General features: G+C 45.3%; 1 protein-coding gene and 1 long non-coding RNA gene across 3 annotated transcripts in view; one reads left to right on the top strand and one right to left on the bottom strand.

The window, feature by feature from the left end:
* Positions 1-23,529, top strand: part of FNDC5 (fibronectin type III domain containing 5) — a 36,023-nt gene that overhangs the window by 7,671 nt on the left and 4,823 nt on the right. The window contains exons 2-4 of the mRNA XM_081924213.1: positions 15,578-15,693; positions 17,050-17,248; positions 18,578-18,670. Of these exons, the coding sequence (XP_081780339.1) occupies positions 15,578-15,693; positions 17,050-17,248; positions 18,578-18,670 (408 nt within the window). The remainder of the gene's footprint in view (positions 1-15,577; positions 15,694-17,049; positions 17,249-18,577; positions 18,671-23,529) is intronic.
* On the bottom strand, positions 15,508-22,287 carry LOC309377227. 2 transcript variants are annotated; one of them, XR_014171491.1, is made up of 3 exons: positions 22,048-22,287; positions 16,097-16,213; positions 15,508-15,651 (listed from the first exon to the last, which is right to left on the bottom strand). It is a non-coding gene; the product is annotated as an uncharacterized lncRNA (long non-coding RNA). The 2 variants fall into 2 exon arrangements; XR_014171492.1 differs by lacking the exon at positions 22,048-22,287 and adding an exon at positions 20,390-20,652.

The following is a 23,529-nucleotide window of genomic DNA, read 5'->3' as shown; positions in this document are numbered from 1 at the left end:
CCTTGGTGATGTGTAAGTGGCCACCTTAAAGTGTTTTATTTCAAATCTTCCTTCCCAGCAGTTAATCAAGCCCAGGGATCATTGCCCAGGTTTCAGACATTGGTTGCTGACTGCAACAGTTACAGCCAACACAGTGCAAACCTGTTGTTGGCTTGAGTGATTTGTGCAAACACGGAAGGATGCAAATGGTCTTCATACGGATGGTCTACAATTTAGTTTCCCTGTGGTGACTTTAGCAATCTGGGTGCACAACGTGATCGCCTTCTTCCTCACCACTCCCCGAGGTGTTCATAAGCCATCTTTTGGCAAATGGCACACGGCTAATTTGCACCACTTTATTGGCCCTATCTATAAGCTAAGATCAAAGAACAGAAGAGCAGGATTCATTTAACGAGGGGTGTGCAGATGCCAGAAGGGAATGAAAAAGTTAATTTGGCAGCTGGTTTCGTAGGGAAAAGACTCATGCTGTCAGAGAACTTGCATGTTTTGACTGGAGCAGAAGCCTCATTGGAAAAGTCCTTCTCCCCACCTCCCCTAATTTCTATTGTCTGCTCAAGGCAATGGCCAAGATAATATTTAAGTCATTTTTACAGCTTGGAAATGTGATTTAGACTTCCGGAGGCGGCGCAAAACAGCAATGGCGGTCCTCTTTACCCAGTGAAGAGGGGCTCCGCGAAAAAGGGTTTTCCGCTACGGCGAAGCGGAGACCCATCCAGATAAACCGCAGGCAGAGCGAGCCTGTGGCCGTGGGACTCGGCGGGTGCCAGAAGCCCCCCCAGAAGCGAGGAAGGGACCTCGTAAGAGGCTCCGGATCGTGAACGGGGGAGCGGCGCTGTGAGTTCATCGCTCTTTTCGCGGAAGTGAAGCCGCGCTGCTGTTGCTGATGAGCGCCGACCTTTCTTCTTGAAAAACATCGAGATTGGCTGCAATTTACCCGTGAGTAAGGGGTACCAAAGAACTGACTAAGGATCAACTTAAATTTGTCTATTTTGGCTGAAAACGGGAGGCGAGTAACAGGAAGTCCGCCTTCCGGTCCTGCTAATCGGAGCAAAGCAAAGAACCCGATGCGGGCTGAAGTGTTAAAAAGAGACTTTGAAAGAAATAAGAAGGGGCATTAATAGACTGTGTGTTTTTAGAAATCGAAAAAGGGTGAAGAAATAAATGTTTTAGTCCAGTGTGTTAGAGAATCTTCCTCCTATTGTGAAGAGACGTGGAATTGAAGGGGACAACCGAGTTATTGGACTGCCAGTGTTGCAAATGAGTACTGTCAGGCTGCAGAAACTTTTCTTTTAACATAAACTGTTGCACTGATGGATACACTATCGCTTTAATACTGTTATTGAAACCTCTCTGTTACCTTGTGGCACTAATTCGAAACAGAACTCTCTGAAATCCTCCTTTCTGAACTTGGGGATTTCAGTCGAAATAGGAGCTTTGATGGTGGAAAAGAAACTTTCTTTCCTTTGAAAACCCCCCCTAGTGGATTTGCGGAGACATAGTAGCCTGGGAACTGTATCTTATTGGGATTTTTTGTGGTTTAATTGTTTATACTCTGGACTTGCCTTTCTCATGGACTGAAAGACTATTTGACCTTGAACAGCAGCTGGGGAATGAGTGGCCCAGCGAAAACAAGAGCAGCTAAAGCTAAGGAAGCTTTAGCTGAGGAAGTTAAAGAAAAGAAAAAAGACAAGAGAGCTGGGCAGCTGGTCCAAACAACCTTGATTCACCATCGTAGATCCTCGGTGCCTACTGTGTTGACGGCGCAGGAGGAGGAAGTTGAAACGCCTGCTACAGAAGAAATGGCAGCTGGAGGAACTGATCCAGTCTTGAAACAAATTTTGGAACAATTGGCACTTTTGAATAAGAAGGTGGACGATCAGTCATCTAAAATTGATAGAGCTACATCTACTATCAGCAAGTTAACAGATCAGGTTTCGCAGCATACCCAGGCTATTGAGAAACTGCAAGGAGCTACGGCGGAGAACTACAAATTAGCTGCGGAAGCCAATCAAAAAGCTGAGCAAGCGTGCAAGAAGGTGGAAGAGATCAAAGGGGAAGTAAGACCTCTGAGAAGACAGGTAGGAGAACAGCAAGCCTACCTGTCAATGGTGGAACTGAAAAGTAAGGAATGTAATCTTAGGCTGAGGGCTGTCCCAGAGTTGGAACAGGGCAACCTAGAGAAATTCTTGACGGAGCTGTTTTCTAAATTTTGGGGGGTTGAAGAAGATAAAGACTTCAAGATCGTGACGGCCTTCAGACTGGGAAGATCGGTTAAAAAAGATAAGTCCAGAGACTGTTTGGTTTGTTTGAGAACAAGAGAGGAAAGAGACAAGATATTAGGCCAACACTTTAAAAAATCCCTGGAAGTCGAAGGTAAAAGGGCAGAAATTTATAGAGATATTCCTAAATATTTGTTGGACCTTAGAGCCACATATACAGACTTGGCCAAATTGTTAAGATACAACGCAATCCCATACAGGTGGGAATTTCCTCAAGGTCTGTCATTTACCTATAAAGGAAAGAAGGTAAGAATCAAAACGCCAGAAGACCACCAGAAGTTCCTACACGACAACGAGGAGGACCTCCAAAAGAGAGCCGCAGATTCTTGGCCTCCACCACCGGGATTACCACCAGGATCCACACCATCTGGAGGCGGCCCGGCACCACAGCTTCCGGAAAAGGAAGACAAATTAGATACCCAACTGTGATATCCAAGAAGTAGACCGGGATGTCTCTACAGCTTCTTAGCTGGAATATAAATGGCGGGAATTCTCCAGAAAAACGCAGAAAAGTATTTCATATTTTGAAAAAAGAACAATTGGACATTATTTGCCTGCAAGAAACACATGTGACAAGACTCCATAGAAAAGTGCTAATTAATAAAAGGTTAGGCCAAGAATTTATTTCATCGGATAAAGTTAAGAAAAGAGGAGTGGTGATCTATGCAAAGGAGAACTTGTCCCCAAAATTTGTATTTAAAGACGAACAGGGCAGAATTTTGGCAATTGAAATCCAGACACAAGGAGAAAAGTTTTTAATTCTAGGAATCTACGCCCCAAATGATGGAAAATCGGAATTTTTTAAGAAGCTGCATGAGATTATGCTGGACTATTTGGACTATAACAACATTATCATGTTGGGAGATATGAACGGTGTCGCCTCAGTGAATATGGATAAGTCACAAAGTGCTAATATAACGAAAGATGGCAGACTTCCAAAAACCTTTTTTGAAATGACTGACAATTTGGATTTGATCGACATATGGAGGATCAAGAACCCTCTAGGGAAAGAAGGAACTTTCTTTTCTGAGGCCCATATGACATGGACGCGAATCGACCAAATATGGATAACTAGAGGGCTGGCACCTAAGACCAGAAAAGTGGAAATCTGCCCAAAAACCTGCTCCGACCACAACGCCTTGAGAATGGAATTGAGACTAAATACAACCGGATCGTTCAGATGGAGAATGAATGACGCCTTGTTAAGAGATCAGGAGATTGTTAAGAAGGCCCAAAAAGTTTTAAAGGACTATTTTGAAATAAACTTAAAGACAAATGTGGAAAAAAGAATAATCTGGGACGCAAGCAAAGCAGTGATAAGAGGGTTTCTAATACAACAGAACACGATTAAAAAAAGACTCTGGAATGAAAAGAAGGAGAAGATCTTGGAGAAAATAAGAGAAGGAGAGAGAAAACTGAGATCCAGGCCCAAATCGAAGGAAGTATTGAGAGAAGTGAAGTTTTTCCAGGCACAATATTCGAAACTGATAAATCAAGAGGTGGAATGGAAAATTAAACAAATGAAACAAAGATCCTTTGAATCTGCAAACAAATGTGGAAAATTGTTAGCCTGGCAGTTGAAAAAGAGACAAAAACTTAACACAGTTACAAATCTAGAGATTGAAGGGAGAATGGTTCAGAAACCCGAAGAAATCAGAAGGTCCTTCCAGAAATATTTTAAAGAACTCTATTCTCAAAGGCCACAAAAAAGCTCAGAGGTGGACCAATTTGTCATAACTAATGGATTACAAAAAATACCCCAGGAAATGAGAGCAACCCTGAACTGTAATATTACAACCCAAGAAATTGAATGCGCCATTCAGAACCTCCAACTGGGCAAATCTCCGGGACCTGATGGGCTTACTTCCAAATATTATAAGGTACTGAAGGACTCATTGACACAACCATTGTTGGAAGTTTGCAATCAGATTATGGAGGGGAGGAAGGCACCGGAAACGTGGAAAGAAGCCTTCATCACGTTGATCCCAAAACTAGAATCTGAAAAAACTCAACTTAAAAACTACCGTCCTATCTCACTCCTAAATGTGGATTATAAAATTTTTGCAGACATTTTGGCAAGTAGGTTTAAGAAAGTCTTAAATGAAGTTATTCATAAGGACCAAGCAGGCTTTCTCCCTGGTAGGCATTTATTTGACAACACAAGAAACATCATTGACATTTTGGAGTTTTTACAGATTAATTCAAACACAAGAGCGGTGTTGATTTTTATTGATGCGGAGAAGGCCTTTGACAACATTTCTTGGCTGTTTATGAAGAAAAATTTGGAAAGGATGGGAGTAGGGCGGGGGTTTGAAAATGGAATAGAAGCAATTTATTCAGAACAAAAGGCCAAATTGATAGTAAACAACGTGGTGACAGAGGAGTTTAAAATTGAAAAAGGGACACGACAGGGGTGCCCTCTATCTCCTCTGCTGTTTATTTCAGTTCTGGAGGTGCTACTGAACATGATCAGAAACGACCAGTTGACACAGGGAATTGTGGTCGGAGAGAAACAATATAAACTGAAAGCTTTCGCAGACGACTTGGTATTAACATTACAGGAGCCAGCCTCTAGTACTAAAAGAGCGTTAGAATTAATTTCTGATTTTGGTCGGGTGGCGGGATTCAAGCTGAATAAACAAAAAACTAAAGTTTTAGCAAAAAACTTGACAACTACTGAAATAGAGGAGTTCAGAAAAGAAACAGAACTAAATGTGGTCAAAAAAGTAAAGTACCTAGGGGTCCATTTGACCTCCAAAAATTTGAATTTATTTAAGGACAACTATGAGAAATGTTGGGCAGAGATAAAAAGAGATCTGGAAACATGGTCAAGATTAAAACTTTCCTTGTTGGGCAGAATAGCTGCCATAAAGATGAATGTATTGCCGAAAATGCTATTTTTGTTTCAGTCCCTCCAGGTCGTGGATAAGGTGGAATGTTTTGGAAAATGGCAGAGGGATTTGTCCAAATTTGTCTGGCAGGGCAAAAAGCCCCGAATAAAGTTTAAAATACTAACAGATGCGAAAGAAAGAGGGGGGTTTGCCCTGCCGGACTTGAGGTTATATTACGAAGCTGCAGCCCTCTGCTGGTTGAAGGATTGGATCTTATTGGAGAACACCGATGTCCTTGACCTGGAGGGATTTGATAATGCTTTTGGGTGGCATGCATATTTGTGGTATGACAAGGTTAAAGTTCATAAATTGTTCAAAAACCATATTGTCAGAAGGGCAATTTTCATGGTCTGGTCAAAATATAAAGACTTATTGGAGAGTAAAACTCCGAGGTGGCTCTCACCGATGGAGGCCAAAGCACGTAAAAGACTCAATATGGAGGCCCACTGGCCTAAATATTGGGAAATAATTGAAAAAATTGGAGATAAATGGAGGTTACAGAGTATGGAAAAGTTAAAAAACAAGGTGCGAGATTGGTTGCATTATGCTCAAATTCAGGAAGTTTTTAAAGCAGACAAAAAAGTGGGTTTTCAGGAGGAAAAATCGAAACTAGAAACAGAGTTGCTTGAGCCAAAATCCAAGCTAATTTCGAGAATGTATAACTTGCTGCTTAAATGGAACACACAGGATGAGATTGTCAAATCCTCTATGATAAAGTGGGCACAGGATTTGGGGCATAACATTATGTTTGAAGACTGGGAAAGGTTATGGAACACCGGAATGAAATTCACGGCATGTACTGCCTTGAAGGAAAACATTATGAAAATGATATACCGGTGGTACATGACCCCAGTCAAGCTTGCAAAGATATATCACCTGTCTGACAATAAATGCTGGAAATGTAAGGAAGAGGAAGGGACATTTTTACACCTCTGGTGGACCTGCCCGAAAGTGAAGGCCTTCTGGGAAATGATACATAATGAACTAAAAAAGGTGCTGAGATTCACCTTACCTAAGAAACCGGAGGCCTTCCTTCTGGGCATGGTAGACCAGAGGATGGTCAAGAAAGATAGAATTTTCTTTATGTACGCTACTACAGCAGCGAGGATTCTGTTGGCAAAGCACTGGAAGACACAAAATTTACCCACATTGGAAGAATGGCAGACGCAGCTGATGGACTATATGGAGTTGGCTGAAATGACTGGCAGAATTCGAGACTCGGGAGAAGAAGAAACGGAGGAAGTTTGGAAAAATTTTAAGGACTATTTGAAAAAGCATTATAAGTTGTATGAATGTTAAAAAATGCTCCTTTCTAGGAAGGTATAGCTTCAGTATCGGCAAATTTCTGAATTGATAAATAAGACACTATAAGACAGAAGTGAGGTAACGAAATATTTTTATTGTGTGGAAATTAAAAATTAATGCAATTGTATCGAAATGTTTACATCAGATAACACGATAAAATGGAAGATATATTGTTATGTACAAAACAAGTCAACAAATTGCTGAGGTTTTGGTTACACAGGGAATGCAGTGCTCGGGAGATGGGGGAAGTCCATTGGATTCATGGAAGTATGTATTTGAAAGTGGAAATTTGTTTATTAAAAACCTAATAAAATATTTATAAAAAAAAAGAAATGTGATTTAGCTCTGTAATAACACCAGGCCTGAGGCCTCTGTGGTGAGCCCTAGCTTGGTCCCTTAAGCCTCTGCGGAAGTGCTGCCCATTACTCAGATGCCGATGAAAGAGGGAACTGAACTGTGCACAATCTTTAAAGGCTCTAGAGTGGTGGTGTAGCAAATGGGCCCTAGGGCAGGTAAAGTGAAATGGACTTATCCTTACAGCACAAAACATGTGCTTCCACCGGAGGTGATCAGCAGCAAGGCTTTCAGGCCGTTATATTTTCACATGTGCCCACATCAGAGGCATTTTTGCTTGCGGTGCTATCCACAATTGTTATGGTCACAGAGATGTCACATTTGAAGGGCAGTCAAGGGGAGGGGTGTCCTGCATTTGGGCTGTGAGTCTTTATTAAAGCTGAGTTTTAATGGAAATGTTTGGTCCCATTTTACCAAATCTCCAGTCTAAATCTCCAGATCTATTTGACTGTCATAGCTGAGGTTTGAAGACTTGCCCAAGGAAAGTTCAGCTGGCTAGAGACACTGAGATGGGGAGCCATGGAGGCGCTGAATTTGCGGGAGGTAGTTGGTACTCAGTTCAGATCTTACCTCAGCCATGGCCTCACTAGGTAGCCACTCTCAGTTAGCCTCCTTCCCCCAATTTGTTGTTGTTTAGTCGTTTAGTTGTGTCCGACTCTTCGTGACCCCATGGACCAGAGCATGCCAGGCATTCCTGTCTTCCACTGCCTCCTGCAGCTTGGTCAAACTCATGCTGGTAGCTTCGAGAACACTATCCAACCATCTCGTCCTCTGCCGTCCCCTCCTCCTTGTGCCCTCCATCTTTCCTAACATCAGGGTCTTTTCCAGGGAGTCTTCTCTTCTCATGAGGTGGCCAAAGTATTGGAGCCTCAGCTTCACGATCTGTCCTTCCAGTGAGCACTCAGGGCTGATTTCCTTCAGAATGGATAGGTTTGATTTTCTTGCAGTCCACGGGACTCTCAAGAGTCTCCTCCAGCACCATAATTCAAAAGCACCAATTCTTCGGCGATCAGCCTTCTTTATGGTCCAGCTCTCACTTCCATACATCACTTCTGGGAAAACCATGGCTTTAACTATACGGACCTTCGCTGGCAAGGTGATGTCTCTGCTTTTAAGGATGCTGTCTAGGTTTGTCATTGCTTTTCTCCCAAGAAGCAGGCGTCTTTTAATTTCCCCAATACCTTCCCCCAATACCTCATCACAGATTATAAGAGTTGGGACTAAGGCCATTCCCTCCCTCCAGTGTCCCAGAGGTGAAGACAGGGACATTGTTTTTGAGGGCTTGTAATATCCTCACACCCGTTATCGCTTCCTGCCCCTTCATTTCACATTCCTGACAAGATGGGCCCTGGATCTTTTTCTATGCGCCCCAAATGTTTCTGGTGGACTATTGATTGGGGAGGGGAATTGAACTGAGGAAACATTTGGGTTACCCAATCGGATTGAATTTGGGGAAATAAATGAATTTTAGATGTTTTAATCTAGAGATGATTTGAAGGGTAACGGATATGGAAAATTGAAGGGGAATTGAATTGATTTGAAATGGGATCTGTTGGGACCTTAACTGGGATAAATGAAATGAAGAAGAGCTGGTTTTTAGTGATTTGGGGCAAATCAACTGAGGGATTTATCTGGGAAGTTAGTTGCCTTATCTCAGCATCATTCCAGGGTAACTACACTTATGTACACTTCCTTTGCAGTAAGTCCCTCTGAACTGAGCAGGCTTGCTCCACCTTCAAAGGCAAAATAAAGACAATTGAATGAGGACATTAGTGTGGGAATGTTCAGGGTGGCAGGAGAGGATATATTGCTTATTAATATCCTTCCTAACTTGAGCTAGCAAGTTCCTTTACTTAGCGGAATGCATTCCCCTTTACACAGCAGAAAACTAGTTGCAAACTCATGTGAGTTTCTTAAGACAATACACAATTCAATCTGGCCTTTAGCCATGGCCCCTTGGATGTCGCAAGACTATAGCTCCCAACAGTGCCAGCCAGCATGGCCAATGGCCAGGGATAATGGGAGTTGTAGTCTGAAAACATCTGGAGGGTGGTTTTGCTTGTGGAGAAAGAAGAAAAAGAAAGAAGGCAATTTCTGCCTTTCCCAACCTGGTGCCCTCCAGATGTTTTGGACTACAACTCCCATCAGCTCCAGTCAGCTCTGGTAGCTGAGGCTTATGGAGGTCGGGGGGTCTAAAACATCTGGAGGACACCACATTGCCCCAAGCTGTTATATTCAGTTATTCAGAGAGCCAGTGTGGTGTAGTGGTTAAGAGTGGTAGCCTCGTAATCTGGGGAACCGGGTTCGTGTCTCCGCTTCTCCACATGCAGCTGCTGGGTGACCTTGGGCTAGTCACACTTCTCTGAAGTCTCTCAGCCCCACTCACCTCACAGAGTGTTTGTTGTGGGGGAGGAAGGGAAAGGAGAATGTTAGCCGCTTTGAGACTCCTTAAAGGGAGTGAAAGGCGGGATATCAAATCCAAACTCTTCTTCTTCTTCTTCTTACTCACTCTGAGATAAACCTGCTTAAGACTAGAGCAAATAGAAACAGGACAAGATTCATTAGCAGTGATTTCTCTTGTTCAGGAACAGGCATGATTGATTTTTAGTTCCTGGGCCAGAAAGTAGACATTCTAGTAAGAGAATCTATTTTATAAGTGCCATTTCAGACAAATTAGCAATTTTTTGCCAAATACTTTGTTAGAAGCTACTCCCCTGAGGGTGATGGACTGATTCCTTTAATTAGAGCCGAACATGCAAGCTGATGCAAAGCTTGTTAATGTGGGTGGAAAGGGGGCCTCTGAGCCAGCAGGCAACAGCCTCCCAACCAAAACAGAAGGACGTCAACAGTGAGTGGTGGGTGCAGAGTCCAAGAGTGGCACCCTGCTGGAAAAATGGCCCTTTGCAAAGTGACATGGGTAAACTGACAGATTGCTGCCCCGAGGACCTTGCAATCTGGAAATGTGACAGTGGAGGAGGCAATGAAGGAAGGCAAGCAAAGTCTGGGGGAAGCAGCAGCAACAGGGAGCTAGCGGAGTTACATGCAGAGGAAGGAGCTTTGTGCATACTGGGGAGGAGAGTTTAAAAGGAGGCATTTAAACGGCGTCTGCTCTGGGAAGAGCAGGCAGGATCACCAAAGGGAGCAGGGCATGGCTGGGTGGGTGGCTTAGAGGGGGAGAGCGGGAAGGCGGCAACACGGTGCCACAAATTGCCCTAAGCCAGGCAGTGGGGAAGGCAGACACTCTCATCAGGGTGCCTACCTATTTCTTCCTGCTCAGTGTGTGTGTGTGTGTGTGTGTGTGTGTGTGTGTGTGTGTAAACTGATATAGCATAAGGTGCTATCAGTCTCCAGCATGCACACTCGCTCTCCCCCTCTCTCAGAAATAGGGATGCAAGAAAGGTGGTTTCTCATTTTTCCACCCTTTCGCTTCAACTCTCCGCATTTCCATATCAGTTTGCATTTTTTTAAAAAAATAAAATAAATAACCCTCATGAAAATCAACCAGCATTTTTTAGTGCCCATTTCCTCTGATATACACATTTTCCTATGCAATTTTGCACAATTTTGCAAAGTGATTTCCTCTGAGAGAATCCATTTTTGAATCTTATTTTCTCTTACATCTTGAATGCACACTCTGTGCTGCTATATGCATTTTGGTCCACTTTGCTCAGCTGGAGAACGGCACCACAACATTTGGAGAAGTGCAAATTTCGAAGGGTGGCTGCATTTCGGTTTGCATATTGTTTGGGAAAGTGTGGATTAGGGTAGGTTCGCCTTTAAATGTGAACTGCATCAAATTCCTCCACCAAATCTAGGGCTCAGAAGTAAAAGACAAGGCTGCTTCTACAATGCCCTTCTCCCCCCCCCCCACGAACTGTGGAGCCTTTAAAATCTCTGTGCTTGGTGCTTTCCTCTTTTAGAAATCAACTTCTTGGGAAAGGGGTGGAGTGCGTTCTAAACCCCCCACCACCTTGGCTGCTGGCTCCAGCTACACCCACCCATGGCTTGCTGGAGGCCTACGATTATGGTGCCTCTGGCCCCATTTGCTGCTCAGTGGTTTTCAGAGCAGTTTCCTCTGTCCTTTCGAGAACAAAAGGCCAGGCTGCCAGGGGGACTTTGTCCTCTCAAAGTGGCAGGGGGACAAGGTGGTTCAGCATCCATCCCTATCCATCATTCCTTCCCACGGCCTCTGTGTGACTCCAGGTCCAAATAAATGGCAGAGGTGGGCCCAGGATTTTTGTGTGTACCTTTGTCACTAAGGCACTCTGGAGAATGCTTTCAGTCCTTGCTAAAAAACCCATAAAGTTGGCACGCTATTATTCTCCATGTGGGGGCCCCACAGAGAAGAGTGCAAAAAAGAATTCTCTGAATAGCAAAGTGCACGAGGAAGGCGGGAAACCCTTTTATATCCACACCTCCACTTCCAAGAAAGAAACAAGGACCCCCACAGCCCCGAGAGGAGGAAAGAGAATGAGAGCGAGAGAGGGGTGGTCAGGTTCCAGCTCTTGAGCGAGTGAGTGAGTGAATAGAGATCAGAAAACTTAGCAACAGAACTGCAGGTCATGTTCTTACGCCTCTCATTTCTGCAGAAAAGGTCACAGCACAGGGAACAGAAAGCTGCCACGATGGCATCTTGACATTTAGAGCTTCCTGGCAGGTTCCACTAAGCAATGCCTGGAAGTAGACAAAGGCAGCCCAGCCCAGCCCAGCCCACTTAGCTATAGCTTCAAATGGCTGGAGGGGCATCCAGGCCAGGGGCCCAGCCTAGAGGTGGTGGCACTTTGGCACAGGAGCTTGGTCTTTGCAGCCAAACTGGTGAAGAATCATCCCCACCTCGGTGTGGAATTGCCACCTGTTTCTTTGATAGCTCCAGAATTGGGCATCTCACCATGTCTATGGGACATCTGTAAGCAGGCTCGCCGTTCAGATTGGGAAGTGGTAACTAGCAGGGCAGCAGGGCGCCTCTGATTTGAGGTTCCTTTGGCTAATCTGTATTAAGACATTGAAAAGTCCTTCAGCAGTAATGGATAAGTAAAATGAAAAGAAAGGTTAAAAATTAAATGAAAAACAAAGGAAAGGATTTGCTGAATTAACAAATTAGAAATTGGAATACAGAAAGGGGAGATATGAGGAAGTCGGGGAAGTAAGTTATAAGAAAATAAGGGACTGAAATTATACTTGTTTTTTGTTATTTTTGTCTGTTTGTATTTTTGTTTTGTTTTGTTTCTTATATAAATCTCTGAAACTTCAATAAAAATCTTTTTTTAAAAAAGAAAAGTCCTCCCTGAATTTCCTGAGTTGGTAAGTGTGTGAGCTGATGCAGGATCCCTGGGTTCAAATCTCATCTTAAACTTCAGTGCCCTTATCTAAGGCCCTGTTTCCTCAAGTTCCCCCAGATCTGGACACTCTTCACCCTCACAGGTCTCTTGCAAGGATGACTACATATGGGAAGCACTTTGAACCCACAGCAAATGGTGTGTGTGTGTGTGTGTGTGTGTGTGTGTGTGTGTGTGTGTGTGCAAAATAAAAGTAAGCTTTTAGGGTGCTTCCTATGGCTGCCTAGAACCATGAATGAATGCATAGTATGCCTGTTCATTTGCAGAAAAAAATGGAAAACAAAAGGCAGGAATCTGGAGACTGCAGGCTTTGAAACCTCCAAATCTCTTGGGTGGGAGGGCTTTTGACTTCTCTCTTGGACTGCGTGGGTGCTAGTGTGTGTTCGCATGAGTGTTGTGTGTCTGTATGAATAGAGTGTGTGGGAAGGTGAAGTGCAAATGGGCACAACGCAAGTTCCACAATGAGTGCACCACCATGCGTGACTCTCGCTTGCTGCTAAAAAGCTTTCGGCATCCCTTGACCCTTCTGGAAAGGCTCTGCAGTCTTTAAGCTTTTTACAATGTCGGGGATGCACCCTGCAGAACGGGAACAAAGTGACCTACAAACTCCTCACTGCCTGGCCTTGAGACAAATTCCGCTGTGCTCCCTTGCTGCTTTTACCGTAAGTGCAGCTTAGGAAGCCCCAGAGCTCAAAGGCTCTCAACTGCAGCCAGGAAAGTTGCTGCTTTTTGGCCCTTCAGAGCGGCCAGCGGGGATGGGAGCTGAGCTCCAGTGCTGGTTGCCCTTGGGAGAGCTCAGCTGCAACAGCAGGATGCAGCCGCAGTCATGCCGAGACTGCAAGACTGTGCCCGCTTGACCTGGGAGGAGTAAGCCCTGCTGAACTCATTGGGACTTACTCAGAGTAGGCATGTGCAGGATTGTGCTGTGAATCCCTTTTGTCTGCTTTTTGCATGCCAAAGGAGCAGCTGCTAAATTGGCACCCATCCATCTAGTTGGCTGTTCAGAGAAGACTTAAGTTCTAATCCACGATTATTTATTTTTAAAAGTAATGCTTTAAAAGTAAAGCTTAAGGCAGTGATGAGACAGCTGTAGCAGAAATGGACATGCACATCCTATAACTAGATATGTGCTTTCTTTTTTCTTTTTCTAAGAACCTTGTATTCCTCCCAAATCCCAAAGAGTAGGTAAAGGTAAAGGTAGGTAGGTAAAGGTAATGGTAATGAAGACTCTGCCATGTGTGTGCATGGATCTACATATGCAGCACAGATAAGCCCCTAACCGGATAGGCGCTAGGAAAAACACCAGTTTACACATTAGAATATGCCCTAGGGAAAGGAGGGAATGCAGGCAAAGGCTGTTTTGTGTACATTTAGCCTCACAATGGTCCTAAGAAATAGATAAGACTATGGGCTTTCCATACCTCATCTTACTGTGGATTTCATCTATGTGGTGCTCCCCTCTAACTGTTACTGTCCCAAACTTTCCCCTCCATATATGCAGAGATTCCCTATATGCAATTGATGCAGCTCTCCTATATGAATTTTCAAAGCAAAGGGGGCCTCTGGATTTAGAGAAGAGAAAGTGTAAAGGTACCCCTGCCCGTACGGGCCAGTCTTGACAGACTCTGGGGTTGTGCGCCATCTCACTTAAGAGGCCAGGGCTGTCCGAAGACACTTCCGGGTCACGTGGCCAGCGTGACATCGCTGCTCTGGCGAGCCAGAGCCGCACACGGAAACGCCGTTTACCTTCCCGCTAGAAAGCGGTCCCTATTTATCTACTTGCACCCGGAGGTGCTTTCGAACTGCTAGGTTGGCAGGCGCTGGGACCGAGCAGCGGGAGCGCACCCCACAGCAGGGATTCGAACCGCCGACCTTTCGATCAGCAAGTCCTAGGCGCTGAGGCGTTAACCCACAGCGCCACCTGTGTCCCGTCCCAAAGAGTAGCTATGATAAAAAAAAACAGTGACAGGCTCTAGGTAAGCGAATGGGCCACTGGCTAGTTTCTTGCTGGCCTCCTGACACCTGCTGGGAATCTTGCAGACCCTGTTAAGTAACAGGCTCCAAATTTACTGGCTTGCTTTTCACTTGGGATTGGGCTTTCCAATGGCAACTAAATATCTTGCTCCAGTATAATTTTGGAATTAGAGCAATGCAGTTAGTGAGAGAGAGGGGAAGAAGATACCTTCTTACTTGCTTCCCTTTGCCCACCCCTTCATGTGAGATTTCTCAAGTGAGTTTTCCTGTTCTCTGGGTGAATTCACTTGTCTCTCTACATCTCAGGACCCACCCATATCTCATCCTTATGCATACTGTGAATCCCTTGTGCCTCCTTGCCCATTATCCAGCTACTGCTGTCCCACACTTTCTCTTCTCTAAATCCAGAGGCCCCCTTTGCTTTGAAAATTCATATAGGAGAGCTGCATCAATTGCATATAGGGAATCTCTGCATATATGGAGGGGAAAGTTTGGGACAGTAACAGTTAGAGGGGAGCACCACATAGACGAAATCCACAGTAAGATGAGGTATGGAAAGCCCATAGTCTTATCTATTTCTTAGGACCATTGTGAGGCTAAATGTACACAAAACAGCCTTTGCCTGCATTCCCTCCTTTCCCTAGGGCATATTCTAATGTGTAAACTGGTGTTTTTCCTAGCGCCTATCCGGTTAGGGGCTTATCTGTGCTGCATATGTAGATCCATGCACACACATGGCAGAGTCTTCATTACCATTATTCCTGCATAATTCTTCTTCTTCATTCAAAGCATGCTGCCTACATTCTCCCAATCTTTTAAGGTGTTGTAAGACTGGGAGGCGTCTGTGCAGGAGAAGGCTAATGGATCCAGAGGTCTTGCTGGAGTGTCTCTTAACAGTCCTGGGCAAAATTGCCAGATGCATCATTTATTAGGGAGACCACAGGTGATGTGTTTCCATGGGAGTTAATTGTTCAGTGATTGCTTCTTGATACAGATCCACTGCTACTGGCCAGAAGCATTGCAATGCATGGCCTCTGAATACTAAGGTTCCATTTAGCTGTAAGGGCTACTAGCTATCCAGACATGTTGCCTCCACAAATTTCCCTTCTGCATTTCTCCAAACCACCCCAGTATGAGCAACCATCAGCTCTTCTTCAGGTGGGAGGGAGTGCCTAATAATAATACTGCCCTTCAGCAAAGGAACACAGGGTGGTTTATAACATAAAAACACAAAAATGCTCAACATAGTAACAAAAAAAAGCAATAAACCCCCTGCAGTTTAAAAAGCCATAGATTGCTGTTATTATTTATTATGTTTTTTTCTGTCAGTCAATTCCATTAGCTAATCATGTGTGGTGTGAATAAGTCCTTCCAGCTTCCTTCTCTCCTGCTAAGCATCTTCTCCATTCATGTGATGTGAATCTCCCTCTCCTTGCAGACAGCCCCTCCGCTCCAGTCAATGTCACAGTCAAGCTCCTGAAAGCCAACTCAGCTGTTGTGACCTGGGACGTCCTGGAAGAAGAGGTGGTCATAGGATTTGCCATCTCCCAGCAGGTAGGTGGCAAAATCCCTTCCATTAAAACTGGACTTTTTGCAAGATCAGAATGGAGGTTCAATAAACAGCCAATGTTGTCTAACCTATCAGCAACTTTGTGCGGTTGAATCAGTAAAGAGGTTGTCTGGAAGCAACCTCAGATTCAGAATTGTTTCTTTACATCTAGTCATCAGATCTTTAAATAAGAATTTAACAATGGGATCTACATATCCTTATGAAAGTAGCACTAGTTGACAAAAAAATAAAAAATAAAATATTTTGACTATCCCTGGCAAATCACAGCGTTTCCTTTCAGTTCCTATTTTTAACAGATGTAAAAATAAAAGATATACACAAACCTGAATAAATTTATATGAAACCTGAACAAACTGTTACAGTAATTAAGAGGCTGATGCAACTCACTGCCTAAAGAATTTCCTTGTCAATCAACTTTCAGAAAGATGCAATGACTCTCTCTTCCCTCCGTCCATTCAGACATTCCCCTGTCATCAGAATTTAAAGGTCTTCTGACACCTTGTCCTGTGAGCAAAAACAAGTTATTTCAAAGTAGCAAGCAAATGATTGGGACCAGTGGCATAGGAAGGGGTGTGCGATGGAGCGGTTCGCTCTGGGTGCCACAAATGAGGGGGGGTGACAAACTGGAGAAAATAAGTATTTTTAAAATAAACTTATTGTAGCACCTCTCCGAGAGATTGGCAGGGCTCCCCAGGTCCCAGATGCCGCCCTCCTTGCCTTGGGACCTTCGTCCAGCCCACAAACCAGCCGGCCAATTGGCTGTGGCTGATAGGCACAGGAAAGGGCTGGTGCTGCCAAGGCCAGCTTGCATAGCCTCCTGCCAGCAGTGGTTGGGTTTTTTGGGCCACTGCAGCGGCCTCCGCAGGCTGCTGGTTCCTGTTTCAACCACCCTGATAAGAGTAGAGGAGAGTGGTCAAAAGCAGTCAATAAACTGTGTCTGAATGAGCTCTTGCAAAAACATAGGAACCAAAAGCAGCTGGGAGGCAGGTCCCTGAACCAGTGGCCTTAGCACCTGCCAACAGCGGTTGGGCTCTGGGGCGCGTGGGCACTGCGGACGACCTCCTGGGCCGCTAAGCCAAAGCTGTTTATGCTCACAATGTTTAGTAAATGAAACAGAAAATAACACTTGCGACTCTAAGTATCTTAATTTTCTTTCTTTTAATAATTTGAATGTGTGTATGGGGGGGGGGGTTTGATAAGGAATTTTCCGCACTGGCTACCACCTGACCTTGCTACGCCTCTGATTGGGACAGGCTCTGGTTTAAACCATGGGACCTGCTGCTGCCATTTCTCATTTGGCCCTTTGGAATATGTGGGTGTTTTGCTTTCTCCCCCTGCAGAAGAAGGATGTCAGGATGCTGCGCTTCATCCAGGAGGTGAACACCACCACCCGCTCGTGCTCCCTCTGGGACCTAGAGGAGGACACCGAGTACATTGTGCACGTCCAGTCCATCAGCATCCAAGGCCAGAGTCCAGCCAGCGAACCAGTCCACTTCAAGACCCCCCGGGAAGCGGAGAAACTGGCTTCCAAAAACAAAGGCAAGTCAGGAGGAGGCTGTGGGCCCCGGGAGGTGGGAGACAAGGGACACTGTTTGCAGGAGGGCAGCGAAGTGGAGCTGCAAGAAGTGGCAAAGGGACCCCACTGAGCCACTGCTGTCAGCTGGGATGGAGTACCAGAAGAAGGTGAGAGCCAGCAGGAGATAATTCTCATTTTGCGCACCCTGCCTCTTCCAGGGGGAAGGTGTCCACTGCTGTGGCCCCTTCCTCCAGGGCCCTCTAGCTGGTCAGATGAACATCCTTCTTTCAGCACAGCTGGGAAGTGGAATCAAGCAGCTGGAAGGCCTAAAGTGGGGCTGTGCAACATTTGCTGCTGCTGCCAACCCCCCTGCCCAAGAGGGAATGCATCAGCCCTGCCTTGCGACCTGCCAGGTCCATGATACAGCCCTTGGGTTACTGGGCCTTTTCAAGCACCTGCCCAGCTGGAACAAAAGGCGAAGCTGTTGCGTGTGTATTGGGGGGTGGGTTCTGCATTGTGTGGATTTGTGCAAAAGGGCTAGGGTGGTATACACCCACATCAGGCACCACAGCAGCCTTTCCAGGTTTGCAAAAATCTGTTTGGTGGCTGGGAAAACAGCAAGGAGGAACAGAATAGTGCGTGGGGGCAGGGGGTGGTGGGATAACAATGAGTGACCTAGCACCCAGCAAGGCAGAAGGGGATAGAAGTTGCTCATCACTCAAGTGTGAGAAAACCTTGAACATTCTGAAATCCTCTGGGTTGTACCAAAATAAGGTTTACTCAGTGCAGACCCAGTAAAATGAAAGGATATGACTGACGTAGGGCCAGCAAGGGGTCTACTCTGAGTTAGGACAGGATGACCACTTATACATTGCACAAAAAGAGGCCACAGATCTGCTTTCGTTTGTTTATACACATGTAGAAATGATAACTATGAATTAAATAGAAGCACAGCATATCTTCTCATAGCTGGGGAGACCTTGACCAGGTCCCTTGTGAGGGAGGGGCTGAGGGTGCCATGGTTTGTTTCTCCAAGCTGAGAGGTGTCTATCTAAAAAGCCTCTGCAATGCCACAGGATGCTGCCGCCTGGGGCTGATGGAAGGTGTGGTCCAAAATGCCTGGACACCACCAGGTTGGCAAAGGCTGCTATCAGAGGCTCTGAGGTACATTGGGGGAAGCCACATGATCCTCTCACCTAGGGATACCTTGCATACTTGAAAGCCGTGCTTCACAAGTCAACTCTTTGCCCAATTCTTTGTTTAGGGTAACAAAAATCTGTGAGGGTAGGTTTGGAATGGAGCTAAGGTCCGCCTGCCATCTCTCTCTCTCTCTTTTCCCCCATCCTGTGCAGATGAGGTGACGATGAAGGAGATGGGAGAGAAAAACCAGCAGCTGCGAGCCGGGGAGATCCTCATCATTGTCGTGGTCTTGTTCATGTGGGCAGGTCAGTAGGAGTCCCTTAAATGCATGCAAAATAAATGCATGTATTGGGGTTTTTGGACAGAGAATTTTGTGCAAAAAGACAAAAAGACCATGAAGACATATGCGCAGGTGGTCATAACTGGGCAGTTGTTTTCACAATATCCCCGCCTGTGTGAGTTGGATGCTTTAAAAAGTACAAGAGGAGAGGCTGCTGCCCCAATTATGTTTCCAGTCTAAAACTGAACACAGATCAGACTGCAGAGGAAAGAGGGCAGAGGGAGGGATGAATGAGGAAGAATAAGCAGTTATTTGGGTTACATGTGCTTGGGTTTGACTATAATCAAGTATAGAGATTATTAGAATTTTACCAGCTTGCACACAAGTATGGTTGTTATCTTTCTAGATTTTGTTGGGTTTACAATGTGCTCTTAACCAGCTTGTTTCCTGGGGTGGATCTAAACATGGGGGGGGGGAGAATGCTATTTTAAAAAGTCAGAAGTTAGATTGTAAAAACAAAAGAAAAAAATCTCTATGGAAAACCGTGTTTTAAAATTTCCTGCTCTGTCGCCATCTGGTGCACATTCAAACAGCTATTTCTTTAGCTGAGAAACAGCTGAGTCCCTGGGGTTGGGACTTGTTAGGAACTGAAATAACTTCACAATAGCCACTCACCTCCCTGGATATTCCCCAGTGCCACAAGACTCTTTTGCCTTTATTTGTCCCATCAGAGTCTTGTACAGTGGTACCTCAGGTTACATGCGCTTCAGGTTACAGACTCCGCTAACCCAAAAATAATACCTTGGGTTAAGAACTTTGCTTCAGGATGAGAACAGAAATCGTGCTTAACCCGAGGTACCACTGTAAATTGCCAGCCAGTCAAGATTTCTCACTATGTGCCTTCTCTGAAATTCTGAAGAAGTCTAAACAGACAAATCAAGTGTAAATTGTCACCCTATGCCTGCCTTGCAATCCGCTCCTGTTTCTCTGTGTTATTGGTATTTTTTACTAGAGTGCCTATTTAACTACCCCCTGTTAAAATGACAGAATTGTTAAAACAATAAATGGCCTGAAGCATTATTAGAGCATAAACCAGCAGAATGGCAGTAAGCCCCAATCCTCTTAAAATCTACTACCAGGAATTGAGGGGGAGGGCAGGCGTGGAGAGACAAAAAGAAAACTTTCCTGTAAGCAAAACTGCTCCCTCTGTGACAGAAGCATAGAACTATAGGTGTTGATGTATGACCAGTTTATGAGGACATTCAAAGCACATCCAACACACATGTAAAACACAAAACATCCCACAAAGATCCCTGGGAATTTGATAAGGGTACTGGGAATTGCAGGTCTGCAAGGGGGAACCATGCTTCCTTGGTTTGGGGAAAGCAACGTGCTTTAAATGTGTGTTGAATGTACGGTAATTTGTGTTGAATCTAAGGTCTGCTTTTGGAATTAAGATTAGCTTGCAATACTGGGCATGCTGGGCTTTTCTTTTTAGACTTCTTAAGAGATGTCATAAGGAAAGACTGCCTATGGAAAAGTTAGAGGGGCAACTCCCCACCATCCCATAATGGTTCCTGCTCTGTCAAAATAAATAAAAGTGTGCTAGTTTATAGTCTCCATAAATATTCAAGCCCCTTCTGCTATAATTCTGCAAGTTTGCCAGCAGGTTGTTGCCAGTGTGAGTCATTTGTAAAAACAGAAGGCTTGGACGTGCCTTGAACTCATATCCTCACATTTTTACCCCCTATAAACCCAGATGTGTGGTGTAGGTGAGGAAGCCTGTACTTCCTGCACATGCCCAGAGACTCCTGTTCTTTATTGTCTCTCTTCTTCCATCCGTATCGACTGCTCTGTATATTTAGGTGTACACATATTGACGAATATTCCCCGAGCCAATGCAGAGTATTGTCTAAGGCCGTTTCCCATACAGTCACTGTTTACGGGTGGGATTCAGTCACATCAGGCTGCACAATTAAAACTGATCTGAAACCTCCCCTCCACCTGGAAAGATTGGACGGGATAAGGATAGGAAATGCACTGGAAAGAGGAGGATAACAAGGTGGATTATCATTCAATAGCTGCCGCCGCCTAATCTCTCTGCACACAAGCCAGGCTGAATGCTCATTAAGCAGGCTGCATGGAACCGACTTAAGGGGGTGAGCGATAAACCCCCAGTTTAAATACTGCCTTGGCCATGAACAAATTCGGTAGCCTCAGGCATCTCTCTCTCTCAACATCAGCCCACCTTCCATCTGCAGAATGGGCATAAATATAAGCAGTGCTTTTCTCCAGGGGATACTCAAAGGTACCGGCAATTTCCCCCATTGTTGTTAAAACACATGACACATACTGTAACAACTTCATGGTGAGTACCAGCACCTATTTTTCTAGGAAAAAAGCACTGAATATCAGGCTGTTTTACCTCTTTAGCCAAAAATAAATAAATGTTCCCTGAGCAAAACAGCTTACAAAGATCAAAGTCCTATTATTATTATTATTATTATTATTTACATTTCTACCCCACCTTTCCTTCCAAGGAGCTCAAGGTGGTGGTGTCCATGGTTCTCCTCCTCCTCATTTAATTCCCACAACAACTTTGTGAGGTAGGTTAGGCCAAGAAGCAGTGACCAGCCCAAGGTCCCTAGTGAGCTTCATGGCCGAGTGGGGATTTGAACCCTGGCCAATCTCCAAGCGGCAAGAGACTCCAGGGGGGCCTGCACTTACCCAGGGTGCAATGAGGGTCATTGGAGATTGCAGTGTCTTTAGGATATATGACTTTATTTACATATATACAACCTGAGTATAGGATGGAGGGGCCCAAAGAACTGTATTTTAATATTTTGTTGGAAGCCATCCAGAGTGTCTGGGGAAGCCCAGCCAGATGGGTGGGGTATAATTAATTAATTAATTAATTAATTAACACTTCCATAGATCTTGCCTCTCCTTTAGGTCTCCAGGGAAGCCCCAAGCCACAGCTTTGGGTTTAGCACAGAGCAAGACAAGCCTCTCTGTCCAGCTTCCAGCCCAGCCAAACTCACCCCCACACAGCCCCGCTTGGCCTATTGTTCTCCATTCTAGGATGACCCTGGCATCCAGCCAGGAGAGGTGGAGAAAGGCCCACCCATTTGTTTCTATGACAAGGGAGCTTGCTCTTTTCAGCTGCAAATGCAGGATACTTAGCTGAGCAGCTAAGGCCATTACACTGACACTGGCCTGACCAGTTCAGGAAGCTTCCTCCTATAGCTTCCATCCCATCCCCCAAATACTGTAAAAGGACTTTTGCAGTAAGGAAAGTGATGAGAAAATGTGCTGGAAAGTGTGGAATAACAATTGCTTATTGTGCTCTTGTATACCCCTCCCACAAATGGCTCACTTAAAAATGGATATTGCAAAACCTACTTGCCTACATGTCAGGAGGCTAAATAATGTTGAAGGTTTCAGGAAGGAGTCAGTCTGAGTGGTAGACATACAGTAGGTCCCTTCAGATCTGTGATCATGTGTATTAGAAGCTAAAATCTAGAAGAGGAAACCTGTCAGACCAGTTTGTTTGTCAAGATGATGGCCTGGGCTGCTCAGCCAAGTGCCCATCATCTGTATCTCAACAATGAGCTCTGTTGCCATGGAGACAAGTGGGGGGGCTTTCCCCTCCCTCACTGGGCTGGATGTCACATCACCCTAGGATGAGAGGGGTAGGGTTGCATGTAACAAGCAGAACATGAAAGCAAGCTCTGAAGTGGCTCCTCTTCATGCCGCTTCTGCATTGCCTTCTCCTGCCAGCTGGGACTTGCCAAGCACGAGCTAATGCAAAAGGCAGCTCAGGCTTGTTTGCTTTCTGTGCTCAGCCCCCTAGCTCCATCGACAGCTGCTTTTGCCCCTTCTGCAGTATGAAACATTTATGAAAAGCAGAAACACTCTGCCAGGGAGGTTTGCAATTGCTTTCGCTGGAAGCACGGGGGAAGGAGGGCCGTTTCAGGTGAAGCAAGCAGGCCAGCAAATCAATGAGACAGCAAACGGGATAATTTACGTCCTTCTCTGGGGACAAATTTTGCCTCTCCCTACTCTCCAGCTTCCTGGCCAAAGGACTTTCTGGTTTCTTTTAGACAAGATGTGCACAGAGGGGTACAAAACAGTGGCGTAGCGTGGGTTGTCAGCACCCGGGGCAAGGCAAGTAATTTGCACACCCTAACCCGTGGATTTGCGCACCCTAACCCATGGATTTGCGCACCCTAACCCTAACCCCCAGATGTTGCGCCCGGTGCGGCGGGCACCCCCTGCACCCCCCACGCTACGCCACTGGTACAAAACAAAGCTGTTGAACAGCCAGCCCTACAGAAGTAGCTTTGCAAGCTGACATATTAACTTATTAATTGCTTTATGTTGAGAGCTTAGGCAGAAGGAACAAATCTAAGGCTCCCCCTTCCATTCCTATCAGCCTTCCATTTATTTGGTATTATAGGGGTTTCCAAATGAGATGGTCTGGCTTCCAGGCCGGCTTGCCATCACTTCAATCCAGAGCTGATAGGCGTCTGCATGAATTTCATGGGAGGGAACATGCTTATTGGAGTGGAATACTTCCTTGGATAGCTCAGCTGGTAGAACACGAGACTCTTAATCTCAGGGTTGTGGGTTTGAGCCCCATGTTGGGCAAAAAGACTCCTGCATTGCAGGGGGTTGGACCAGATGACCCTCGTGGTCCCTTCCAACGTTAGGATTCTCTGATTCTCTGAACACAATACTCCACTTTTGCAGGGATGTTTGGAGCTGATCCTACGCAATCTTGGTGCAACCTGGTCTTGGACTACAGCTCCTATCAGTCCTAGCATCATGTGACGCCTGTTGGGTCTGATGGGAATTGTAGGCCAAAACCTCTGACCTGATGCA

This window comes from Podarcis melisellensis, assembly GCF_964234715.1.
Source record: "Podarcis melisellensis genome assembly, chromosome: 8".
Lineage (NCBI taxonomy): Eukaryota > Metazoa > Chordata > Lepidosauria > Squamata > Lacertidae > Podarcis > Podarcis melisellensis.
The sequence above is the reverse complement of the archived record's forward strand: the minus strand, read 5'-3'. Positions and strand labels throughout refer to the sequence as shown.